Source organism: Myiozetetes cayanensis, unplaced genomic scaffold (assembly GCF_022539395.1).
Source record: "Myiozetetes cayanensis isolate MyiCay16 unplaced genomic scaffold, myiCay2020 scf32, whole genome shotgun sequence".
Classification (NCBI taxonomy): Eukaryota; Metazoa; Chordata; class Aves; order Passeriformes; family Tyrannidae; genus Myiozetetes; species Myiozetetes cayanensis.
In genome coordinates, this window is record NW_026087544.1 from 320071 (window position 1) to 340579 (window position 20509).

The 20509-nt window shown below is 53.0% G+C and overlaps 1 protein-coding gene and 1 long non-coding RNA gene across 10 annotated transcripts in view; one reads left to right on the plus strand and one right to left on the minus strand.

Moving 5' to 3' along the window:
- Positions 1-200: 200 nt before the first annotated feature.
- Positions 201-1684, plus strand: LOC126645903 (uncharacterized). Its single transcript, XR_007630180.1, has 3 exons — positions 201-296; positions 618-846; positions 1335-1684. It is a non-coding gene; the product is annotated as an uncharacterized LOC126645903 (long non-coding RNA).
- An 893-nt stretch (positions 1685-2577) lies between these two features.
- Positions 2578-20509, minus strand: part of ANKS1A (ankyrin repeat and sterile alpha motif domain containing 1A) — a 70326-nt gene continuing 52394 nt past the window's right edge. For 7 of the 9 annotated variants that reach the window (XM_050326739.1, XM_050326737.1, XM_050326742.1 and 4 more), the window contains 10 exons: positions 13632-13730; positions 13107-13259; positions 12863-12970; positions 11124-11288; positions 10667-10792; positions 10468-10539; positions 9975-10061; positions 9491-9628; positions 8801-8971; positions 2578-7478 (listed from right to left, as the gene is read on the minus strand). In XM_050326739.1, the coding sequence (XP_050182696.1) occupies positions 7359-7478; positions 8801-8971; positions 9491-9628; positions 9975-10061; positions 10468-10539; positions 10667-10792; positions 11124-11288; positions 12863-12970; positions 13107-13259; positions 13632-13730 (1239 nt within the window). In that variant the 3' untranslated portion in view covers positions 2578-7358. Of the gene's footprint in view, positions 7479-8274; positions 8374-8800; positions 8972-9490; positions 9629-9974; positions 10062-10467; positions 10540-10666; positions 10793-11123; positions 11289-12862; positions 12971-13106; positions 13260-13631; positions 13731-20509 lie in introns of all 9 variants that reach the window. The other 2 variants (XM_050326738.1, XM_050326746.1) reach the window with 2 other exon arrangements.

Genomic DNA, 20509 nt, shown 5'->3' on the forward strand with positions numbered 1-20509 from the left:
CGGCCGGCAGCGCTCCCTGCAGCCTCCCGGCTGCTCCCGCCGCAGCTCCGGGATGAAGAGCCTGCGACGGCACGGCCGGGATGGCGAGGAAGGAGTGGCTGGGATGGGATGGCAGGGACGGGAACCTGCGCTGCCTGCGGGTCGCGGCGCCTGGACACGCCTCGCACCGGGACCACCGCCCCTCGCTCCCCCCATCGCCTGCAATGGGAGCGTCCCGCCGCGCCGCCTCTGGACAGCGCCTGGCACGGCCCATTCGCGGGGCAGGGGGCGCCGCCCCGCGCCAATGCGGAGTCCGGGTACGGTGCGTTCGCGGCCTGGCGGGGGCGGGCGCGGAGCCCCGGGGCGGTGAGAGTCGGTGTGCCTCGGTGTCCCCGGGCCGGTGCCCGGTGTTACCCGCTGAGGCGGCGCGGTCGCCGCTCCCGGCCGGCACTAGGGGTCAGCCCCGCGCCGGGGATCGCGGGGACGAGGCGGCGGTGGCGGTGGCGGAGCGTCCCCTCACACCCACAGCACATTTTTCTGTACGCAAACCTGCACGTTTTCACTCAAAAGCTGCTCGGTAATGCTTTTAACCCCTTCCTTCGCGTTCCTTCTCTTACTTTTATCCTGCTTTTGTGCAGCCAGCCCTGCGCCAGTTCTCTCCTTGGAGGAGCTACGGAGCTACATTTCCACACCTACCACTGTGGATGAAATTGTCATCAGAGCAGCATCGGACTGCCAGGGATCAGCTTCTTCCACACAGCTCTCTGTGTGTGTATACATATCTAGCTACAGATGTGTATATCTACACAGGCTTGGCTTCTGTCACGTAACAGAAAACGTGTGAGAATGGAGGAGAAGGTGGTTCGGGTATGACATTAGAAATAACAAGAAAATGAGATAGCTCCTGAAATAAGTCGAAGAAGTTGGAGCCTGTTTTATTTATATAAATATATTTATTTATTTATATATAAAGTTATATATTTATTTATATTTATATATTTATTTATTTATATATCATGATGTACTAAGTAGTTCTTAAATCTGGTGTCAGGTAAGACTCACTAATAAGGAAAGATTTAGAGGCTCCAGCTGTGTAAGCTGTGACTATGACAAGAACAAAGCACACTCTGCAGCGGAGCTCCCTCTGAGGTGTCAGCGTTTTAGCTGAAGAGCTGTTTAAGTGCCTGACATTTTCTCACTGCAAAAACAAGCGCTAGCTAGAAGAATATTCTATTGATCTTCTCTGAAGGCTTGGAGAGTTTCCCTGAAAAGTGCTGTGCTTCTCTCATGGGAGATTTCTGTGCAAAGGTTGATTGACCAATAATTTTTTGTTTTCATACTTTTACTCCCTGCAGGGCAGTGGATTCATTCCTTCCTCAGCCTTTCAATTTTCTTTGATGGACATAATTCTCAAAAAGATTTCCCCAAAGGCCCTTCCCCATTCAGGAAATGCTGCTGGAAGTTGGGTGTAGGTTTGGAAGTGTGATCCACCACAAACGGCAGGAGTCCAGGAATTCTCAGGAAGGTACTTCTCCCAGATGCAAGCTGGATTATTTTCATCGCATTCTCTGTGTACCAGGCAGGAGTGGAATCCATTCTCCAGCTCCTCAGATCCTGCCTCACTTGTAAAAGTCCACTCAACCAGAGTCAGCGGGAAGTACCCCTTGGTATGTCAGGATCTGAATAAACCTCTAAACTACAAAAAGTAGTGGCCTTCTTTCCTCAAAAAACCTGCCACCATTTGAGGGGGAAGGCAAGGGGCTGCAGAGCTCACTGAACTGCAGTGCAGCTCAGGTGTTAATTCTGCCCTGGGCCTGTAGCCTCTGCTGAGCTGTCGGTCCCAGCCAGGGCTGTGGCTGTGAGGGATAAAACCCAACAGTCTTTCAAACCATTAAAGTAGCTCCATGTAGTTCAGTGCCAGCCTGAAAACCTGAGTTATTAGAAATGGAACATACAGTATAAATTTAGCAATCCCTGGTGTATTTCGTATTTTACATCGGCCAGATTTTACTTGACATGAAAATCTGAACTTTAACCTGTACTTAAATGTCTAGATTCCTTGCTCTAATTTTACATAATGAAATGTCCTAGTTCCTGACAAGCCCCAGGTCTGCGCTGGGTAAATGCTACAAGCTATGGCTGCTGAAACAGGCCCTTGGAACCACTCGCTGCCATGCTGCAAAAGAGGGATCTCAGTGGTTATTGTGAGTACATTCAGGTCCTGACAGTCCCCAGGGGCACAGTCCTTGCAGATGTACATTATTGGGGGTAAAAATCAGCTTTTCTCACACACCATCATGCGGAGAACACACCCGCAGTGCCTGCAGACCCTTGTGCTGCCTTCAACAGAGCACGTGGATGCATTTTTACAGATAAATTAGTTTGTCTCAAAATAATAATATTCAATATTTGGGTCATTATGACTAGCTGCAGAGAAGAGCAGAGCAGCTTCAACCAAAGCAGCTGCTCAGCCCTCAGTGCTACCCCCATGCATGGCCCCAAACCACCCTGGGCTGGCACCCACAGGACAAGAACTGCTCTGACACAGACACCCAAGAGACTTGGGTACAACACAGAGGCCACAGACAACAGCACAAACACGTGTCTAAGGTTGTTTATTAATTCGGTCTGTTCTAAGTTGTACAGTTATGAAAACAACAAAACGACTGCTGGAAGCCCAGGAATATTTACAATCTCGCCTTGTTGTAGTGAGGTCAGTCTATGTTGTTGCACAGATTGGTTACGTTTGGTACCACAAGATGTTTAAAATTCAGACAAATTCGAACAGATTAACAATTGTATATACAGGAAATAAAAGGAAATTCAAGTATCAAAATACAGACAGATTAAATAACATTTGTATACAAATCAGCCCCACTGCCATACATCACAATTAGCAAAAATGTCCACATTGCAAACTGAACTTGACTGTCTCTGCCCTGTCAGGGAATCCCAGGTTATTCTTCTGTGGGCAAGAAAAATGTCTGAGCTGGGTTGACTTAGTGAGAGCAGCACAGGTACTTTCTTTTGGGAAAAAAATGCAATTAAGTAATACCAGTGCGAGACCTAAAAGGGAGACCTTTGCAACAAGACAGCGTTGTGAGCGCTGTACCAGCTCCAGAACACGGATCTGATGGATGGAACTGATGTGAGCAGAGCCAGGGAAATGCTGCTGCTGGAAACTTACGAGGTGGGTGGAAGGAGCGTTAAAGCACCGGCTCCACCTCAGCTGCACACAGAATGGGACGTGTTCGGGTGCTATTTGGCATCTGCTCTGTGTCTCTGCAGCCTCCTGAAGGTACAGAATTCATGACAGGTACAGCCTGGAAGGTGCCATATCTTCTCCCTGGGAGGGGGGACAGGCATGTACCCCAAAAAGGTTGCATAATTTCTTCTAAAAAGAACAATCCCAAAACAAGTTTAAAGTCAGCTGAACAGCTAAGATTAGCGCTGTTTTTTTTCTTTGTAAACACAAAATAAAAAAGGATAAAGCATCTTCAATTTGAAAAAACAAAAGCATCCCCTCCTATATAAGAAAAGACAAAACTCAGCATCTCTGTTTGCTGGCCTTGAGTGAGGGCTCAGCCCACAAACCAAAGTCTGTGAAACACGATCTGTCCTTAAAGAGGGGAACAAGGCCCAGGGCAGCCCCACCTTCTCCCAGGCAGGTAAATACAGCAGATGCAGTTTGATGCAAAGTCATATTCAGCACCAGAAATTTGGGGCACTTTCCTCCAGATACCACAAAACCCTGCAGGGAGGAAGAGCCCGAATACTGTGCAGTGGGTGGGTTAACGCGGCCAGGAGCCAGCAACTGGCACGGCCCAGAGTCAGTCTCCAGCACTGACTCCCTTGAGAGATCCCACCGCACTGAACTGCTAAAAAAACTGCTCTGTCAGGTGAGAAAGGGAGTATCTGGCTAAAGAACGGCTGGATCACTAAAGACAACCACAGGGTTACACACGGGGCTGGAACCACCAGGGTCACCGAGCCCAGTCCCTGAAGATTGGAGTCTTCATCACCATGTCATCTCCAAGCCAACCTCCAAAAAGCTCACGTGTCAGAAAAGAAACCTCCCAAACAGAGGTTCAATTTGCAATCTCACCAAAGACTTGTTGCCAACACACCAAATATTTACACTTAACACCAGTATGAATTGCGACATGTGCATAACAAGGAATGTTAAATTTCCTAAATTCATCAACTTCACCCAAAATCTTCACTTCTCCCTCCCAGTCCTTTACAGGTCTAAGCCCTCAAGATTATGGTTCACTTCTCTCCCAGCCTCACTGTGAGAGAGACTAAAGGAAATCCTGACATACAGCAGCAATTGGAGTTAAACAGGAATTACCTGGGCACAGTGTTTCCATGCAGCAGCAGGTCCCACAGCCCTGATAAGGCCTGACAAGATCATAATGGACACACTGCGCTACGTTTTGCATCTGAAGAATTTAAATCAGAACTATTTTAATATTCTCCCCTGAGGGGAAGAGTCTGAAAACACGTCAGTCGCAGCCCAAACCACTGTTAAACACTCTGTAATTCGAAAGAAAAGCAAGCACACAGCACCTTCGAGGTTGTGTCTTTGGGGACACTGGGCTTGCACAGGGCCAAGCCACTCTCAGGTTCATGTGGTTTATCCTTGGGAATGGACTGTTTCACTGTAATGCCCAAAATTTAACTCCTTATTTGTTCATCTTCTGAAACTGTTGCACTAATTAAATAATGAGCTAGTATCAAAAAAGTGCTAAATCACAACTGAATATACTTAAAAACCCCCACCCCTTCAGGGCATAACTGCATTTAAAAACAAGACAGGTGCACAGAGGCTGGAGGAGGGAGTCGTCCCCAGGAATTCAGTGCGGAAATAGGAAGAAACGGGGTCCTTGCCATAGAAATGTCAAGTATTGCAACGCGACAGTTCAGGGGATAAGGAAGCTTTGTACCATTGGGGATATTGGCCACAACCGCTCTGGGTGGAAAGATCCTTTGCAGACTCTTTTCCTCAAGTTACTTCCATTTGCCACAAAAGCATGGAGTGGCTCAGAGAACAGGATGCAGACTTACCCCACACGGTTCTCACACGGGAGGAAGCAATATCCAAGAATTTGATGTTCTCTCCTGTTCACCCAGAGCTGAAGCGAAGTAAGTACCGTCAGAGATGTGCACACCATGCCCCTGCTAAGACTTTCTATCGTACTGCTCGCTGGACTGTGGGATTCTCAGTAAATATTTCTTTTTTTTTTTCCTCAACAAAAAGCTGTGATGCTACATTGAAACCGTGAACTGCATTTGCTCCGTGTCATTTCACAAGTTAAAAAAGAAACAGGTTGAGAGACGTTTGTCTCAAACTAGAAAAGGTGACATCGCTCTCTGCCTCCAAGTCTCAAGTTTCCTTCGCTAGGAAAAGAGAGAGCGTTTTTCCTCAGAGGGGGCTGAGTCCCTTCCCCCTCTGCTCTGGGAGCCCTCACCGAGCAGCCACGCACCCACTCCAAGGCAGCTGCCTGTGCCAGAGGGAGATGATCTTCATGTCAGCAGCCACTGTGTCCCAGGTCTCTGCCCGTAACTATATTCCATGGTAGGAGACGGCTGCCTGGAGCTCAGCTTTGCAGAGGCAAACAGAAAGGGAGATAATGGAATGAATTTCCAAGTCATACAAAAACATGTGCTGGGAAAGATGAGGCGAATGGCCCCAGAGATGGGACACGAGTGTGAGGGCTACGGACACACACTGGCAGTGTCGTGGCTTGGGCAGGGCTGCCTGTGATCCCTGCTGGGTTTGGTCACCCTTTGAAAGGCACATGCTCTAGTGACCCAGATTTAGGAAGTACGGAGGAACCTGCCCTTCCCAGCTGAGAGCAGGGGGATGAACAGTTCAGACCCTCTGAAGTCGGGCAGACGTGTGGCAGCTGCATGGTGAATGCCCACACGTAGAAACTGCACTGCCACCCCCACCAGTGAGGCAGTTTCTCTTTGAGGGACACAGAAACCTTAGGGCACTGTTACAGCACGGGATTTTGCTGACGGAACCCAAACCCAACCTTGGGGAGTACCTGAGGCACAGCAATGTTCTGTCCACAAGGCCTGGGCTGGCAGGGTGGCACTGCAGCACCTATGCAGTGCTGGCCCTATACTGGGGGCTCTGTGGCACATGAAATGTATGTACTAGACTGAGCTTTCCTTTTCTTTTTTTTCCAACACAATCCTTTCACTTTTAGTCCTCTCGCTTGGATCCTCACTAGCACAGCCCTCAGTCTGAAGTCAGTTTGCCACTCAGTGCCATTAAGTCACAAATGACTTGGGAGATCAAACTCATTCCTGAGAAAGAGCTAAATAAAGACTTTGAAACATCAGATTTGACTGCAAGTCTGGGGAAATGGAAGCTTCGAGGCAGCAGCTGCAAAGCCCTAGCAAAGCTCAAGACAAGCTGCTGCTGCCCTTAACATGAGGAGCAAATAACCCAGGGCTGTTCCCTGACCTCTCTCTGCTGATGCCAACTGTGCTTTCGGTGTCCAGCCCACACCTCCCCTCTCCAGACCGGGGCTCACAGCAACATGTGCCTTTGGAAGCTTAACCACAGGCTGCCCCATGAGAACTACGCCCAGAGCTCACGAGTAGTCTGGTGAGTGTAAACAGGAGACTATGGGATGAAGAAAAACCTACAAGGGACTGAAATGCATGCAACCAACCCCCCCCCTCATCTGTGAGGGGACAGAGCTCACAGTGGGAACGATGAACCCAGCCTAAACCAGCGCTCCCCCAGCAGAGCGGGTTCTGCGCCGGGCTTTGAGAAGCGAGACTGCGGGCAAGGGTCACCGTGAGAAATGGAGTGCCCGCGTGTTATTTGCAGAGAGCATCACAGTGGTTAGTGTCAACTCGACTGGCAGGGAAGGAGAGGTGAGTTCACTGAACAGTATACAGCCGTGGTTCAGTCGGGAAGAGGAGGATCTAGGAGGAGGGAGTGTGTGCACCACAGAGACAAGAGGTCTCCGTCAGTCCAAGGACAAGGTGAGATAGAAAAAAAGGCCTGGGGAGTGTCACATTGCCCCAGGGATTCACAGTGCCAGAGCGAGGGGGAAGACGTGAAAATGGCAGGCGGCTTTCCTGGATCCACATCTCCGACTCCCAGCCTGCCCTCTGCTCCTCCCGCCTCACATTCAGCTACAGCGTTACCCTTGTTTCCGAGTAAGGAGATTCACAGTGTTCAGCAGCGATCAGGTACAAAAGCTGTTTAAGTCTACAGTCTCCTAAGTGCTGCTGCCTTGGACGTGGTGCCTACGCGGGCTCAGGGCGAGCAGCTGGAGGAAGAGGGAGTTTAGCAGAGCGGACAGATCAGATCGCAAAGGCACGGTTAGACGGGGCGGACGCGGGTGTTGGCTTTAGAAGATAGTGGTCTCATACTTAGTGCTGAGGGTCCGCTTGGAGTCCTGCTTGGGGTCGACGACCCAGGAGACACTGGCATGAGACTGGGAGTCTTGGTCCACTTCAGGGGGATCCAGCTAGAAAATAAGGAGAAAAGGGCATGTTAGGTCACCCATGCTTCTGGGACAGAACAAGTGGGGATTCAAAGCACAGAGTAACTGCTGCTCTGCCTACTGCCTGTCCCAGAAGCGTGCACATGGGCAAGGAAGCAGCTCTTGCTGGGGAGACATTTGAGTCCTTCACATCTAAACATGTCTGGCCACGTCAGTCTCAACCCAGCACCCCAAGATGACTTCCTGCGTTAGGCTGCGAATCCCTGTCACCCTTGGTGACAGCTTCACTCATCTCCAACAAGCATGAAAAATGGAGTACTACAAAAACAGGAGAGAGAGAGACAGCTCCTGGCAGGTGAGCTCCCATGTGATTTACTCTCCTGACCAAGCACAGCTCTTTCCTTTTGTCCTCTTAAATCAGGGGGCTCTGTGGCACATGAAATGTATGTACTAGACTGAGCTTTCCTTTTCTCTTTTTTCCAAGACAGTCCTTTCACTCTTTGTCCTCTCGCTTGGATCCTCACTAGCACAGCCCTCAGTCTGAAGTCAGTTTGCCACTCAGTGCCAATCAGGGTGCCACAGAGAAGTTACCACCACCAGCAAGAGCATCAGGGTTAGCTGAGAACTGCCTCACTGCGTGAGCAGGACCAGGTGGGAGCAGCATGTCCCCGGGCCTTGTCCGAACCCATGGCCCAGGCTGGAATGAGCAGGGGGAGGACAGCAGCAAGGCAGGACACAGGAGCACAGCAGGAGACATGGGAAGTGGGGAGGCAGCCTGGGTCGGTTCGGAAGGGAGGATGGCAGGAAGAAGGGTAAAGACCTTCGCTCCAGGACTAACAGACTGCAGCGGCAGGTAGGAGGGGCGGTGTGTTGTACAGGTGTGACAGTAACAACAGCGGGTGTCGGGAGGGAGCGGCACCTGAGCGGGGGGAGCAAGCAGAACACAGACAAAAGGAGACATTAAAGGAAGGCAGTCGCTTATGGCAGCAGTCCCTGCTCCTCAACAGCTCCAGTCTTGGCTGGTTTTGGCTACAGGGGAACCCTGTACTGCAAACTACAGGTCACACTATGGATCTCACTGCACATGGAAGCTGTGCTGGACCCAGCAGGGCCCTTAAGCCTCATTTTCCACCAGGTTATTTCCACCTCTGCCTGCCCTCCCCCTACCAGGGGAAGTCCCAACCCCACAACAGGACTGACAGAGGCACAGACCTGCGGTGTCAGCACTCACAGGTACCTCAGTCACACCTGGGCTCCCCCCACCACCCAAGGGAGGTGTAAGCGTGTGATGCCCAAGAGAAAGCCCAGCTTAGACCAGCAGATCGCTCCCGCCTGCACACACGTACCGCAGATTTCCTCATGCCAGCTCGTGGTTTAGGCACTGGTTTGGAAGATTTTGTTTCAATCATTTCTCCTGCTCCAGCACCAAGAGGCTTTGCTCTCTGGGCTTGGAGGGCCAGCTGGTAGGCGACTTCGAACGCCTGCCCCAACGTGAGGATGATCTCGTATGTCAGGTTCTTGGAGAGAGCACAGAGCACAAAGCCATCAGGTCACCTCGTGCACAGTCCCTGCGCCTCCCCCAGGACCTCCTGCCTGCCTCTTAGCCCCACCAGTACTACAGTTCAGCAGCGCAAAGAGAAAAAGCCCAAACATCTCATGCAGTTAATTTTCCCCAAGTATAAAAGCAAATCATGCTTCCACCTTCTCAGTGAGTTAAAAGGTTGTTAAATCAGCCCATTACGCTCAACATAATTGAGGGCATGTGAAGGATTTGTGCATGGCACATTCCCCAGAAGGGAAAGCTCCTGCCCTGCTTAATTCAGCGCTGGAGACTGCAGGAACAAAGCCAGACAAATACTGTCCACAGAGGTCCAAAGTAAAGGCATTTGGAGCCAGGACTAGTTCAGGGTAGAAATGGTAGAGGAACCTTAGAAGGTTCTGGTCTTAGATCCTGGTCTATGACTCGCTAACAAAGCTGAGAGATAAAACAAGTGGACTGTAAAGAACAGGGAGATGTGACGTGGTAACCCACTCACCACATCCACAGTGCTGAAGACGTGGCAGTAGTGGTGGCTGGTCTGCAGATCCTTGGTGATGTAGGCAAATGTGCAGAGATCCTCGGGGTCCTGAGCAGCACAGGAGATGTTCCGGATCTCGTGCTCAGCAATGACATTCTGCCAGGGTCAACCACAAGCACCTGTCACCCTTCTGGGGATGGCAAATACACCCAGCAAACAGTGGCTGTGGAGTGTGTCCTGGGGACAGGCAAGGGAGTCTCCCAGCCAAACCAGTCCCTGCTCCCTCCCACGGCAGGAATAAATGGCAACATGGTCCACAAACAGCCAGTCTGCCAAGCCTTTGGCACTCAGGTAACCATCATCACCTTGGTGCTCCCCCACAGCCTGATCAGTTCCCCAGGACCAGCCGTGGCTTCTAGAGCCACAAAAAGTGATCTGCAGCCCTCAGGCAGGTGAGACTGCAGGTCTTGTCCCTCCAGACACCAAGTCATCTGCAGCTCACCTTGTTGGAGGCGTCGATGAACTTCACCCCTTTGTATGTGATAGACAGGATTATGGTCGGGACCTTCTTCATGTGCTCCGTGGATTTCTTCAGAAGCAAGGACATTCAAGTGACCAGCTATGAATGGATGTTCCCTTCTTCACCCCTGCCCCGGCCCACCCCAGAGACCCCCAGGCCCATACAGGCAGGTTGTGGTGGTCTTGGACCAGAAGGAGGAAAGCAAGCTCCTGGTGGAAACAGAAGGGGAGGGATGGGGACCTGAAGTGAACCCAGCCACCCCTTCCCCAGTGAAAACACCCACTCTCCCACTGCACAGACCTTCCAGCTATGGGGAACAGTGCCAGGGAGGGGCAGTTCACCAGCGACAGCGGCACCGCCTGTTTGGTGGTCTGGGCCCCTGCAGGGTTTGGGGAACTGCAGCTTCACTGAAATCCCCCATCCCCCAATCCACACCATCCACCACAGGCTGCAAGCGGCCCCAGGGCCTCCATACCCTCATCTTGGCACAAGCATCCTGTGTAGACTCTGTCCCTCGGAGGTCTTTGATCAACATGGAGCCCAAGTACTGTTCGGAGGAGGGGGAGATGTTAAACCCTGCTAAGGCAATGCCATGGCCCTGCAACTCCACATGCAATGGCCTGATCCCAGAGCCTCCTCATCCCTGTCACACCCACAAGCCAAAAGCCACTTACGTTGGCCTCATACCCGCAGGACTCAAAGATGAGCTTCTCTGGCTGGTGCTGCCAGTTTTGGACTGGGGCATATGGGGCAGCCAGGCTAGGGGGGCGCAAGGTCAGCTTGGATTCCCGACGGTCCTCCTGCAAGGGAAGAAATATGGATGTGAAGCCACAACAGGTCCAAGCTGGGTTGAAACAGCTCTCAGGAGGGCTCTTTGGGCTGGGGTGATTGAGGTTGGCAATGGCTAACGCCCCAGGGCGCAGGCAGCACATGGTAGGTGAAGGTGCCAGCTCTGATAGAAACATGAGCTGCCTGTTTTTGAGATGAAACTGAGGCATAAAGGAGCTGCTGGCTCTAACGCCTGAGGAAAGCCAAGCCCGACCAGCTCTGTATCACCCTACCTCCTCCCTGGCTCCAGAGAGAGGGGAGCCTGCACAGAGGGCCACCGGGACACACAAAACATCCACTGACCTGTGCTTTGTAGCGCTCAGCTCTGGAGTAGGGAGCAACCTCAGTGCCACGGTCGTGTTGCCTCTTGCTGGTATCCCCGGAGGGCAGCAGGAGATCGGCAGATCTGCCTGTGCAGGAGTCATTCTGGCTCAAGGGCGATGACGTCTGGGACATCAAGTCCTGGCACTGAAATGAACAGACACCACAAAGACTCCCAGTCAATTTGGGCTGTGCCCCACATCGCTCCCCTCTACACTGCCTGGCACAGGGTGCAGAGAGCAGAGCTAATGGGGTCAGCTCCTGCTCTGGGGGCTCCTGCCTCAGTGCCAACAATCCCACCCTTTATCTTCTGCATGAGACCCATAATTTGCTTGAGGATGGTTTCAGCCAGGTATGCAGCCCCTTCTGCAGGCACACCTCTGCCTCTGTGAGCTCATCCCAGGGGCAGGGGACTCACTGAGCTGCAGGCAGGGTGTTTACAGAGGAACGAGCTCCCCTAAACACTGAGCAAAGCCCCCGAAGGCGCTGATGATCAGCCAGCCCAGAGTGGAGCCCCGGAGCACAGCGTGAGGTCAGCCTGGCAGCCTCTGCACAGCTGCAGCCGCATTAGTCCTATTCAACACACTCGCTTAATTTGCCATTGACGTCCCTCCGTGCCTCCCCACCGGATCACACCAGCTGCAGCGCCAGGAAATGCTGCAAATGGTCCATTCTCTCACCCAGCCTCCCTGGGCAGCATCTCAATCAGCTGAGCTGCACCAAAGGACCCTTCTTCCCCGCCAGCCCTGCTGCCTTCAGTCTCATCCATCTCATGGGGATGTTTTGGGGGTTGAGCAGCGGGCAAAGGCCTGGCACCCTCCTGGTGCATCACCAATGTGAATCCTCTCTGTTCTCGCACCTGAATCTGGTTCCTAGAATATCCCATGTGAGCAAGCAGGGCACAGCAGCCCAACTCACTTGGGAATGCAAGACAAGAGTGCAGAGCTCTGCAGCAGAGCAAGAACAGGATGCTCAGGATGGGGAAACTAATCATTCCAATTCCTGCTCCAGGAAGCTGATTTGCAATCACCGGGAGGAGGCAGCAGCACACGCCGCCATGCTCCTGAGCTCTCAGGGTCGCTATGAGCCCTGTGGCTTTTGCCAAACTCAGTTCTCAAATGCCAGTTTTCAGGAAGAATGGGAATGTGACAGCTCCCTCCCAGACAGCTCCCATAACAAGACATCCAAATGCTGCCACTCCTACAGCAAAAATCAGCATCCACACATCTCATCGAGTGCTATTTGGCAGTGACAGCATGAGTTCTCAGCAGCCCAGCCAGGCCAGGGAGATGGGTTCCGGCTCCCAATAGCGCAATCAAACACCAGGCCCCAGCTGCAGCCCTTCTCCAGATGGGCTGTCTGCCAAAGACTGCTGCACGTCTGGCCAGGAAACAAGGGCAAGGAAGTGGGCTCAGCATTCCCCTCGGGCAGAGGCGAGGGTGGCACCCTGCACCCCTTCAGTGCAGGCACTTGATCCCAAGGAGTGGCCTGACCTTTCCTGTGGGATGGCATCCAGAGGCTGACCTGCAAGGGCTGGATGTGGTTTTCCCCCACTCACTGCAATCACAGGGTCACGCCTGCACTGGTATTTGCTGCCTGGGTGGCTGGAGAGGATGAGGTGAGGAGCTGAACAGACACACTGGACACGCCAAGATTTCTCCCAGCACTGATGTGCCCACACAGCCACACAAGACAGGCAGGGAGCACGAGCAGGGACTCACTCTCAGCTGTGAGAACCGCGGCGGCTTGGCCGGTGGCTCCTCGTACGGTCTGTCTGCCAGCGAGGCTATGATCCTCTTCCGATGGCCGAGCAGGTTCACCTTCAGTACCTGCAAGGACAGACATGGTCACCGTGGGCTCTCCTGCCCTTGGCACCAAGTGGCTTCATGAGACCATTCATGACAAGTGTCAGCCCCAGGGAATGGGCAGGACCTTGCTGCCCGGCTGGAGAGAGGCAACACTCACGTTCACTATCTCAAGCTCCCAGAGGTTTTTCACAGTGTCGATAGAGCTGTAGCCACTTGAGAGGAAGGACTGGATGTAATCCTGCAGCCCCAGGGAGTCGAGCCATGCAGGAACTGATGGCTGGCTGTTCCCATCACAGCCCAGGGGTTTCAACTGTGAAAGCACAAGAAAGGGGTTAAAAGCTGCAGGGATCCTGAGGGATACGGGGTCAATGGAAATCAGTTTACAGCCCATCACCATCTCCACTAACGCTTTACAGTAACAAAATCACTGTATGAACAAGAAATGCTCTTGGGATTGGCAGGAGGAACAGCCACCCTCTCCCCAGCATAGAGCCACCACCATCTGCATAGCCTGGCAGACCAGTATAATCCTCCTCCTCCTCGCTGTTCCCAAAACCCTTCCCATAGCCCCTGGGATCCCTCTGTGGCCAGAGACACAGGAACTGGTTTTTGTTTCCCCTGAGTTCACAGCCATGCCGGGCAAGGCCCTGTCCCTGTCCCACGGGAAGGAATCAGTGCTAACCTTCGGGAGGGAACGAGCAGCCTGGAGCAGCTTCCGCCGGTGCTGCGGGTCACCGATCCCAATGTCGCGAAGGTCCTGATCTTCCATGACATTACAGCCCTGTGGGGGGGACAGGAGGGAGTGACATGGGAGCAGGGGACAGCAGGAGCAACATCAGGTGCAGGAGTGGAGATCATGTGGTTATAGCAGCCTCCTGACCGCACCTCCCAGCATGTCCTGGCACCAGGAGAAGGAAGGTGCCCAAGGCTGGGAGCTCTGCCCCATGTGCTGACCTCAGGCACCCAGAGGGCTGACAGCAGGGTTGTGGCACATGGAGCAATGCCCTCCCCTCCCGCCCTGCTCTGGGTTCCACTTCCAGCCCTTAGCCCTGGTCACAGCTTGCAGCACCTCCTGTGGGATGCACAGATCTGTTTATTGCCATGTAAAACGTCCAGACAAACCCCAGCCCCATCCACACCCGAGCAGGGACCCTAGACTGTGCTCAGCCTCCCTCCACAGCTACACAGAAACCTGTATGGCCTTCCCTGAGAGCAGGGGAAGGTCAGGTGTCTCCTCCAGCCCCGGGCAGGAGGCAGCCGCCCGCTCTGGTAGAGATGCTCCAGTCACCACACACTGCACTGTTAAAGCCCATTTTCTGCCCCCTTCCCCCTGCAGAGCAGGAGCATGCAGACTGCCCACATTTAAGAGCCTCCATCCACCACAACCTCCTTCCCTCCCCTCATACCTGGGCAGAGCTCAGCGGGAAGCCTGGGCATGTCTCCCCACGGCAGGCAGAGCCACACTGCTGTGTGACCAAAGGCTTCAGCTCGAGCCCAAACCCCCTCCCCGGCCCTGCCTCCTGCTCCCCAGAGAGTCCCAGCAGAAGGTCTGTGCTGCCAGTGCTTCGCTGTTCCACATTTTGTTTTTTTAAGAGAAATCCAATTAAAGGCAGCTGGGGAGAGGCAGGGCAGTGAGTGCTTCCTATCCCTTCCTATCCACACTTTTGTGGGATTTCAGCATGTGTGCTTTGCTGAGTGAAACCTGCTCAAATGCAGCAGCTGAAGGCAGTGAGCTGCCCACCGAGCAGCCATCCCCTGAGCATGTCCCTGCTCCTGCCTGGTCGGTGAGCCCCTGTCCAGCAGCATCACTCCTGCCCCTGCCATGGCCTGGCACGGTGACGAGGGGCAGCACGGCTCTGCCAGGAGCTGCGCTTCCCTCGGCTGCAGAAAAGCGTTCAGGGAAACGGGGAATTAATGCCATAGGTAAGAAAGAGATGCCCAGGTCATGGGAGAGCTGCCCTGGAGCCCAGACTACAGTCATTTAGCAAACAAGAGCAGGGGGTGGCGGGAAGCAGAGCTCTCCACATCCCATGGCAGTGGCTCCTCTGCATTCCTCTCCCTTGGCAGCTTGGATCTCCACACACTCAGTTCCTGGAGGGCTGGGGAGCACCACCATGGCAGAGCTTGAGCCAACAGCCACAGCACAAAGGCATTTGTCTGAGAGCTGTTTAAACAGCAGAAAGAGCCAGGACTCATGCCCGGAATCCCACGAAGGGGGTTCTTTCCCTGTTTTCCCAAAGGCCATTCACAGACTGTGCTGGTCAGGACCACTGCTTGCTGGGGAGAGCTGCCACCGCCCCAGAGTGCCTGTGGGCAGGTGGCAGCTCTGCAGGGACACGGGACCACAGCCAGACACAGCTACCCTGCACCCTCCAGCCCTGAGCGAGGCAGCAGGACCCCAGGGCTCAGCTGGGTGGTGATGCTGCACGTAACGCACCACGCACGGATGGAACCACATCACATGAGCTGCTCTGGGCACCCCTCAACTGCACAAAATGAGGAAGAGGCAGACTGATGCTGAAGGCTCCACGGTGCCCATTTGGTGCACAAGAGCAGCTCTGTTGGATTGTAAACAAACCCCCTGTGAGTAACACGAGGGGCTGCTGCTGCTGGGGCAGTGACCTCTGGCTGGCGTGCAGCAGCATCCCACCAGAAAGATGGAAAGATGGAGCCACATTTAATGTACATTCCTGTAACAGTGGGAGATTGTATGCTTGGCTCAAGGGAGGAGGGAAGAGATTAAAGGGGATTAACTCCCATGACAGGCACCTCACCTGGCACTGTTGATGCTGCAGCACTGCTGTAGGGGTTGCCAGAAGGTCCTTGGAAGCAGTGTATGTGAGAGGAATTCATTTCCCAGAGGGAGAGGCTTCAGAAGGGCTTTTTGAAAAGGACAAAAAGGGCTAGAGCAAGTGATGGGATTTCTCCTGTGAGTAGTCTGGAAAGCAAAGCACTACTACCCTGCCTGGGGAGGAGGCACAGGAAGGGACTGAAGTGCCCAAGCAGGTTATCATCACACCCTGGGTACCCGAAATATGCAGTTCCCAATGCCTGAGCCTGCTCTCTCTTCCAACCTGCCCATCTTGGTGCCCTGCAGCTCCATCCCTCCGTAAAGAACTGGGGTCAGGAGCTGGGGAGGCGCAGAGACAATGCTGGCAAGGGCAGAGCTCACAGCCAGCCCTTCCCTTTGTGCCACTCAGACAGCAGGAATGGTTGGCAACCAAACGAGCTGTGACAATGGTAATGCGTAATTTTCATGTATAAAAACTAAAAAAGCTTGCTGAGCCTATTTACATTTTCACTCATGCCTAACTTTCCAACGTTGAGCCCTTTTGGTGTTAATCCCCTTTAGCACAGCCACACTTCCACCTGAGCAGCACAGGGATAGCGGCTCTTGCTCTCCCAGGGTACCAGTGCCAGCCCCACAGCAAGGCAGTAGGTGTTCTCCCACCTTTGGCATCTCAAATTCAAGGAAAGCTTCCTGCTATATAGCAAGGATACAAGGTAGTTAAATACTCTGAAGCCTACAGCTTTTTCCAACACTCCCTATTTTTACATGTCACAATAAATTCCCTTGGTGCCAGTCTGTATTCTCTGGGTACTTAACAAGGATAGACGAAGCGTAGCAGCTCCGAACAAATCATTCCAGCCCCTGGTGCAGGAGGAATGTCCTTCAAACCCATCCAGATTTCATCTCCCATGAAAAACAATAATCTGCCACTAAAAGAGATAATTAAATGCAAAGACACTGGAGATCTTTTAACCTTTGCCAGCTGTACAGAGGAGCTGCTTAAACGAGACTTTAAACCTGTCTGCACCCAACACAGCCTCAGACAAGAGCCAAGGGGCAGAGCTGCTCCACCTGGACCACTGCTGCTTTTTGGTTTTACCCAAAGGTCCCCATTGGTGCTGCCACAGGTCAGCAGATGCCCTGACGTGGGCACAGACAAGCCCTGGCTCCCACAAACCCCTCTCTGGGTCCTCTGAGGACAGGCTCAGTATGGAGAGCAGAGCTCTGGGATGTGCTCTGGCATCAGCCCGGTCCAGAAGCCTCCAGCAGCAGCCTCAGAAGTGCCAATTAGAATCAAAAAGACTTTCCCAAGACGTGTTTCCAACTTCATTCCTTGTGACAAGTGCTTTTACCTTGTGTGTTCCTCCCAGCTGCCCCAGCTCTGTGGGCTGAGTGTAGCGAGGGTGGCTCAGGGCTGACCTGGGCCAGAGCTCTCGCTTTCACACATATCGGGGGAGTGAGGGGCATCTGACAGCCTCTTCATCCCAACACCTCACCTTGTGCTCTGTCAGGAACCAGCCCTTGACACTTCCTGCACTGCAGGCGGCTTGTGAAGGGTTCGTCCCTGGACCACACATCCCTGCACTAATCCAGGTTTCAGTGCGGCACCACTGAAGGTGGTCAGAGGGGCCTTCGTTCCCCAACCTGGCCTCCAGCTTCCTCTGAGCCAAACCCAGCCCCCTCTGTGGAGGCACAAACACACACCTCAAATACACACCACGAGGGGCACTCCTGGACCCCACCTCTGTGCTCTGCATCGCCCCGAGGGAGGGCAGGTATCTGCCAGTGACCCGTGTCCTGCCCTGGTCCATGCAGGAGCCCTGTGGGATGCTGGTGCACCCAACCTCCCCCCAGAGAAATGAGTTCTTGGAGGAAGGTCCGGCTTTGGTCATGCTTCACCTCTTGCACTGTAATTAAACAGCCCGCAAGGCTCCAGGTTTGTCATTAAAGGAAAAAAGCACAGTCAGAGGTTACCTGGCAGCAGGCAGCATCCCCTCCTGCTGCTGAGGTGACCCCAAAGCGAGTGTGCCAAAGGCAGCGCTGCCAAAATCTGCCAGATTCCTCCTCCAGCAGGACACTCTGCAGGCATTTAACTACCCAATTTTCAGATGCTGCTTCTTCCCCAGAGCCTGGCGTCTGTCCACGCTCTCGTTCCAGCTAAGGAAGGGCCCGAGGCACAGACTGTTCTGTGAGGGACACGCGGCTGGGCCAGCAGCGCGAGGGCCCTGACGCCTGCTCCGCTCACGCTGGTGCTGCTGTGAGCAGACCCTGCCTGGGCAATGGCCGGGAGGATGGGGACCAGGACGTGTCTGCTATTAAAAGCAACAGATGCAAACCCCAAACACACTCCAAAGGATCCTGCAAACATCCCAAGGAGAGCTCCAGCTGAAGGCTCTCTGTGCATACAAAGCTCTTTTTCTTTTTCCCCCTCAGTGCATTTGAGACAATTTGCATCTTGTTGAGGATTCTGCTGTCACTGCTATTGCTCTGCTTTTGGCAACCAAAAGCCTGGATGTGGGAGATGGAGACACATGCAGCTCAGCACAGACATGGGCTGATGACCTCACAGCCGGGCCCCACACCCCAGTCTCAGAGCTGGGGGACCCCACTTCGCCACACCAATCTGCATTTGTAACTGGCCTCGTGATTCGCAAGGTTTGGTGCCTTCCCTTAACGGTATCTGCAGTTTGGGGTAGTTCAGTGAAAACTGGAGGAAAAGATCTGTTTAGCCGTGGGCACGACAACGAAGCCTCAGCTCTCCACAGAGCATCGACTGGGGAAGGGGCTCATACACAAAACTCTACAATAAATCTGAGATTAGCACACAGCCACTTCATTTTTGTTTAATTTTATTCCCCATGCAGACTGGCAGCGTGACAATGGCAACGGAGGGAATCGGTCATGGTTGTCAAGTCCAGGCAATTTTATTGAGAGGAAAAAAATTAACTGCTACTTTAATGGCTTTTTTAATGTTTATGGGGCCTGGAGCTACTAATAAATCAAATATAAGTATCCTCTAAATTGCCAGTTCTGGTCCACCCACTTTGCTCCTCAAAATCCACTCCAACCTGGCTGCTCCCCCTGGAGTCCGTTTCCATCATCCAGGGAATTTCGGCACAGCTCTGCCACATTTTCCCAGATCCAAAAACCTCCTCAAGCCCCAGATCCCTGCATGTCTCCACTCTCACCATTCCCTTCCAGAGACACCCCAAATACCCATACCACAGGGGATAAAGCACAGTCCTAGGCAACCTCCTAAGGACCAGATGGAATGCACCGGGGAGCTGTCAAACAAAGTTCATTTTCTTGTAGAAGCAATTCCCACTCAGGGTTTGGCAAAGGCCTCACCCAAGGGTCCAGCTCCACTCTTACGGGCTCGCCCAGGGCAGCACAATCAGTCTGGGGCCCCAGACACGCATTCCTGGGGGCTGCAGTAGTGACAGACAGACAATACTGTGTAATGTGGCTGCTGTACTGCTGCCCCATGTCATAAAAACAAACGAAAGCCGTTTTGGTGGTGAATCTCCAGCCTGTGAACCAGGCCAGGCGCTCCTTGGACTGACCACGATCCTTGCAGGGCAGCACAGCCAGGAGCTGGCAGGGCATGGCTTCCTTACCCCCACTGACAGCTCTGGCGAGCTCAGGGCAGAGCTGTTCACGGGTTTTGGGAGGACCAAATCCAGAACCAGCCACCCAAGAGCCTCTGCCTGGCTGAGGAGAGCCTGACACCAGCCCAAGCACAAGGCTGCATGGGGCTCACCTGGCTCTGCACTAATTGCTTCCCCCAGCTGCAGTCATGCAATGTTCTTGCTGCATTTCACCACGAGCAGATGCAGTAAAACCCTGCTGGGGGTCCCTGGTGGGTTCCTGATCCTCACAGATCGTTCCTGGGTGCAAACAGCTACTGGAATACGTCAGTTCAGTTTTTCCCAGATGGTTACTATAAAATGACAAGTTCTATATGAAAATAGAAAAAAGCTCTGGGGCAGACACATTCCCAGAGCGTGCCCAAAGCCTGGCTGCTGCCCAGGGGACCAGCAGCTGCGCCGTTCAGGAGTGGATCAGGCAGAGCTGAGCGACTGAGGACACAGGAACCACCGCGTCCCTCCAGCAGGGCACATACCAGGTGATAATGAAGATCATGCAGATGTGAGTCCACATCCAAAACCCAGGGATCTGCAGAGCAGAGGAGACCTGGCTCCATGCACATCCTGTCCCTCAGCAGCAGGAGCTGTCCTCAGCCTGGGCAGACGTGAGCAGCCCTGAGATCTGCTCACACACCCAGCCAAGGTGAGTCAACCTGAGCCAAGGCCTCAGCTCTGTATTTATCCTCGTTTTCACGCACACACAGAGGGGTGAAGGGAAAGGAAAGGCTCTCCCGTTAGGGAACACCACTGCAGGCTAATGTAACATGGCACTGAATTGTTTTGAATCAAATTAATGTCAGTACTTTAAATTATTTGCGGATACCCCCTTCTTCCAACACCATCATTTTCCACCACTTCTCCCTAATTATAAAAAAATAAATAACCCCCCCACCAGAGGAGCCCAAGGCACTGCACACAGAGAACAGATTTCCCTTTCTGACGCTGTCTCATTGAATCAGCATTAGCTGCTTTCCACACACTCCATGGGAATCCAGGCTTGAACAATAAAAAAAAAGCTATAAAAAATGGTTTATGTTCTCTTTTACCTGCCCATTTGTGAATCAAAATATCTTTGGACTGAATAAAAAGTTCAATTTCAGAACACTGGTACAACTGCCAGAG